Source organism: Venturia canescens, chromosome 2 (assembly GCF_019457755.1).
Source record: "Venturia canescens isolate UGA chromosome 2, ASM1945775v1, whole genome shotgun sequence".
Lineage (NCBI taxonomy): Eukaryota > Metazoa > Arthropoda > Insecta > Hymenoptera > Ichneumonidae > Venturia > Venturia canescens.
In genome coordinates, this window is record NC_057422.1 from 12200943 (window position 1) to 12204479 (window position 3537).

Genomic DNA, 3537 nt, shown 5'->3' on the forward strand with positions numbered 1-3537 from the left:
TTGAATATTCCTCTCATCTGGGACTATTTTGTGGAAAAAAATAAGAAAAATGAAAAATGCTCGGGGGGTCACGGGCGCTCGGAACGCCGCATGGAATGCCTCATATAAATATCGACGCGCTTACGCATCGCGTCGCAGCAGTGAGGATGCACTTTATACTATATGAGCATTAAGCTACGTGTATGTTCGCTTATTAACGTCAAGCCGTGGATGCGAGAATAGAACTTGCTTCCCCCTCCCCCACTGTGTGCATGAGTTTTCACCGGTTTATCGAGATTACAGTAAGCTGCTTGCGAATATACAAGGAGTGCACGTACAACGTGACTATGTGGCTTACACGGTTATCTAACACGCTGCTTCCAGGAGGTGAGAACTGTCAAGGTCCTCAACACCTCGTCGCAAAGTCTCGTATCTTATTAAGGAGTTTCGGTACAGAAGTCTGAATATTAAGAAATTTATGAAATTTGGTGATAACGTTCTTCAACATCAAGTGTGAAAACACAATTTTTTTCAAAATTTTCTTCTAGTTAGTTATCGAGTAATTACGCATTGAAGCAGATTTCTTGTGCCCGGATTGTATACCTATAAATATGGAAACGCTATGCTTATACACGTGAACTTTAGTGATCAATTACTCGATAACAGTGTAGAAGAAAAATCTTAAAAAATTTGTCTTGTCAAATTTGGCACTAAAGAATATGTTCACCAAATTTTATAAAATTCTGAATTTTCTGAAATTTTTTGTTTTTAGCATGGTTTAGCATGGCAACATTGTATCGCCTGTACCGAAACTCATTAATCAAAATTAATAAGTAATATTGCAGGTTGCAGGTATGACGAAGAGCTTTGGTAGAGAGTATTTGGAGGCTGGAAGAAAATTGGCAAAAATTGAAAAATCCCCGGAGCACTGAACTTGTAATTCGAGCTCACGAAATTTTTTTTTTTCATTTGAAAACTCAACGAAATTGACACTGCAACGATGAAGCGTAAGCTGCACAATTGTTTCTTGGCTCCGAGCGCAGTTGGGAGCTCCATCTTCCAGATTTTCCGGGATTTTACTCCCGACGGAAAGCACCAAAGTCGGTCATTTTCGACGCGGTTACGGGACGGGCAGGCGACACTGTTCCAAAAGAATTATTGGCGCAACGAAGGACGCCACGGAAAATGGAGCGGACGGACGGCGTCTCGCGCGTTTCTCGTGGCTCGGTCAGAGATCCACTTGCTTCGCGGGGGCGCTGCGTATTCCGCGGATATCCTGCGACGCGAGTCACACGGAGCGCGGGACGCGCTGGGGTGGTGACAATGGTTTGGGCACGATTTTCGTGATTGTGATTTTTTAGATACATTTCATAAGATTTTTGAGGGAATTGATGTTGACAATTAAGGAGGAACGTCAGCTTGAGAAAAATGGTGATAGTTTAACGAAGGTTTTAGGATACATTTATGGATATATTTTCTATAGCTTCTCTAATTTTTGATCCATTTCATTAAATAATAAGTAAATAATTTCCAAACTTGGAATATTTAACACCTACGCGCATAGGAAATAACTCATCCACAGGCTCCATCTTTCCATACTTAAAAACAAATAAAAAATTGTGATAGGTTAGAAAAAAAGTACTACGAGACTTATTTTTGGGGGTTAATCCCCAAAAACAATCAAATTCGTATTTACATAATCTCAATTTTCGTAAAGCTGATGTTAAGAAAGAAAAAATTAAAGAAAAATAAAATTAAGAAAAAGTTTCCCCCCCCCTTGAAGAAAAATAGTTTCACTTTAGCCACAGAAATAAGCGATTACCACCGACTTTTCAATTTTCCATGCCAAAATGAATCGAAATAAAAAACTTAAAGCGATTAACCGCTATTTCATGATATACCGATCAACAGCCTTAAAAAATTCTCATTCCTGAAAAACGCGAAACAACAAAACCAAATACTCGCGTCAACCTACCCTCCCAGGGGTATTTCTCGATAAAAACAAATTCAGAAAAATTGAAAATTCTCGCTGCCCCAGTCCCTCAAAACTGCGCGAACTGCCTCACACATTCGTACATCGACATCCAAACGTAATAAGCAAAAAAATATAAAATAAAATAACATAAAATAAAATAAAATCGCCTCAAGATTCATCTTCACTCCCTCAGCCCCTTTCTTCTTTGACTCTATTCTCAAGGAGTGCTTATACGACTCGTGTATACAGATACATGTAGTACGTGGGTAATACTCATAATATATGTTACGTACCCAGATTTATACATGCCGTATGCATATACTTCGTCAGAGGCGTTACAGTCTTCCGGCTCTTTGCGTTCGCACCGAGAGCTCTTAGAGCCTTTCAAGATTCATATCTCCTTGGAGGGAAATGCGCGTGCGAAAGAAGGACCGAGAGTAACGAAAGGAGGAAAAGAAAAACAGTGAGAAGAGTTGATGCAGCTATACAGAGATGAATCTTCATCCCCGCGGTATCTCGGCGATGCGCGGGGGGGCGGGAGACACACGAACTGCGGATACACCGCAGCGGGAAGCCACCGTTGTATCGCTCGGGACTTAAGAACCTCGTGACACGAAGCTGTAAAGAAAAGCCTCGTGCACGTTTACATATATACACCTGTATATATTACCAGTCCTGATGAATTCGCTCGTCAAAAGTGTCCGGGATGCACGGATTTTTGAATAAATTTGTATTGGCTCCTGCATGATGAACTGGGCAAAATGTGGATGCTACTTGCGATATTTTGAGGGTTTTTAGTTTTCACGTAATTCCGTGTCGCGAGGTTTTTCCTACACTTTCGTCAAAATTTTAAGGCATTCCTTTCACGAAGCCGAATATTCTACAAATGAAAGATTTTAAATAAAACGTAAAAGTACGTGCGAATAGATTGGCGAAATTTGAGGTCAGTTATCGAACGTTTGATGAAGAATTAAAACTTGAGGTCAGTTATCGAACGTTTGATGAAGAATTAAAACTTGAAATTCCTTATACAAACTGGCTTAGAGATAGAAAAATAAGGAATTCGTAGCGACGATAAAAATGAAGAGTTACCGAATGCTTGAAAGAGATATTAACGATAGAAGTTGGAAAAAGGCAGAAGCAGAAGCTTTTCCTGTGTAATCGCGACTCTCAGAGGTTACGAAACAGTCCAAATTTCGAGCGCCTCGATTTGCGCCACCAAAAAACACGCTCATGCGAAAGGAATAGCTTAAATACTCAAAAATCGTTTATTCCGTGATTCAAATTTGTTTCTCTTTCTTCAAGCAGTATTTTTTGTGACGGGGAGGGGTGAAAATAATTTTGGTGCATTTTCTGTCTATTTCTTTCCTTCTTCGTCTTCTCTGGTATCGGGCGCATATCTTGGGTTTTTATAGAGCCAAGATCTTCAACATAATTTTCAAATTTGTATTAAAATATTGTGAACTATAGGAATGAAACTACCTCGCTAGCAACATTTTCGCGACTGTCGAAGAATTGGAGTGGAGCCACCTGCTTTGCAGGGATGAAAAAATTCAGATTTTCAATTCGGTTGTATCATTTTC

The 3537-nt window shown here is 39.8% G+C and overlaps 1 protein-coding gene across 1 annotated transcript; it reads left to right on the forward strand.

The window, feature by feature from the left end:
• Positions 1–307: 307 nt before the first annotated feature.
• Positions 308–1440, forward strand: LOC122406683 (uncharacterized). The gene is made up of 3 exons (XM_043412281.1): positions 308–366; positions 825–831; positions 986–1440. Exons 1-3 carry the CDS (start codon positions 327–329, stop codon positions 1338–1340), a joined length of 402 nt encoding a protein of 133 aa, XP_043268216.1. The 5' UTR covers positions 308–326; the 3' UTR covers positions 1341–1440.
• The last annotated feature ends 2097 nt before the right edge of the window (positions 1441–3537 follow it).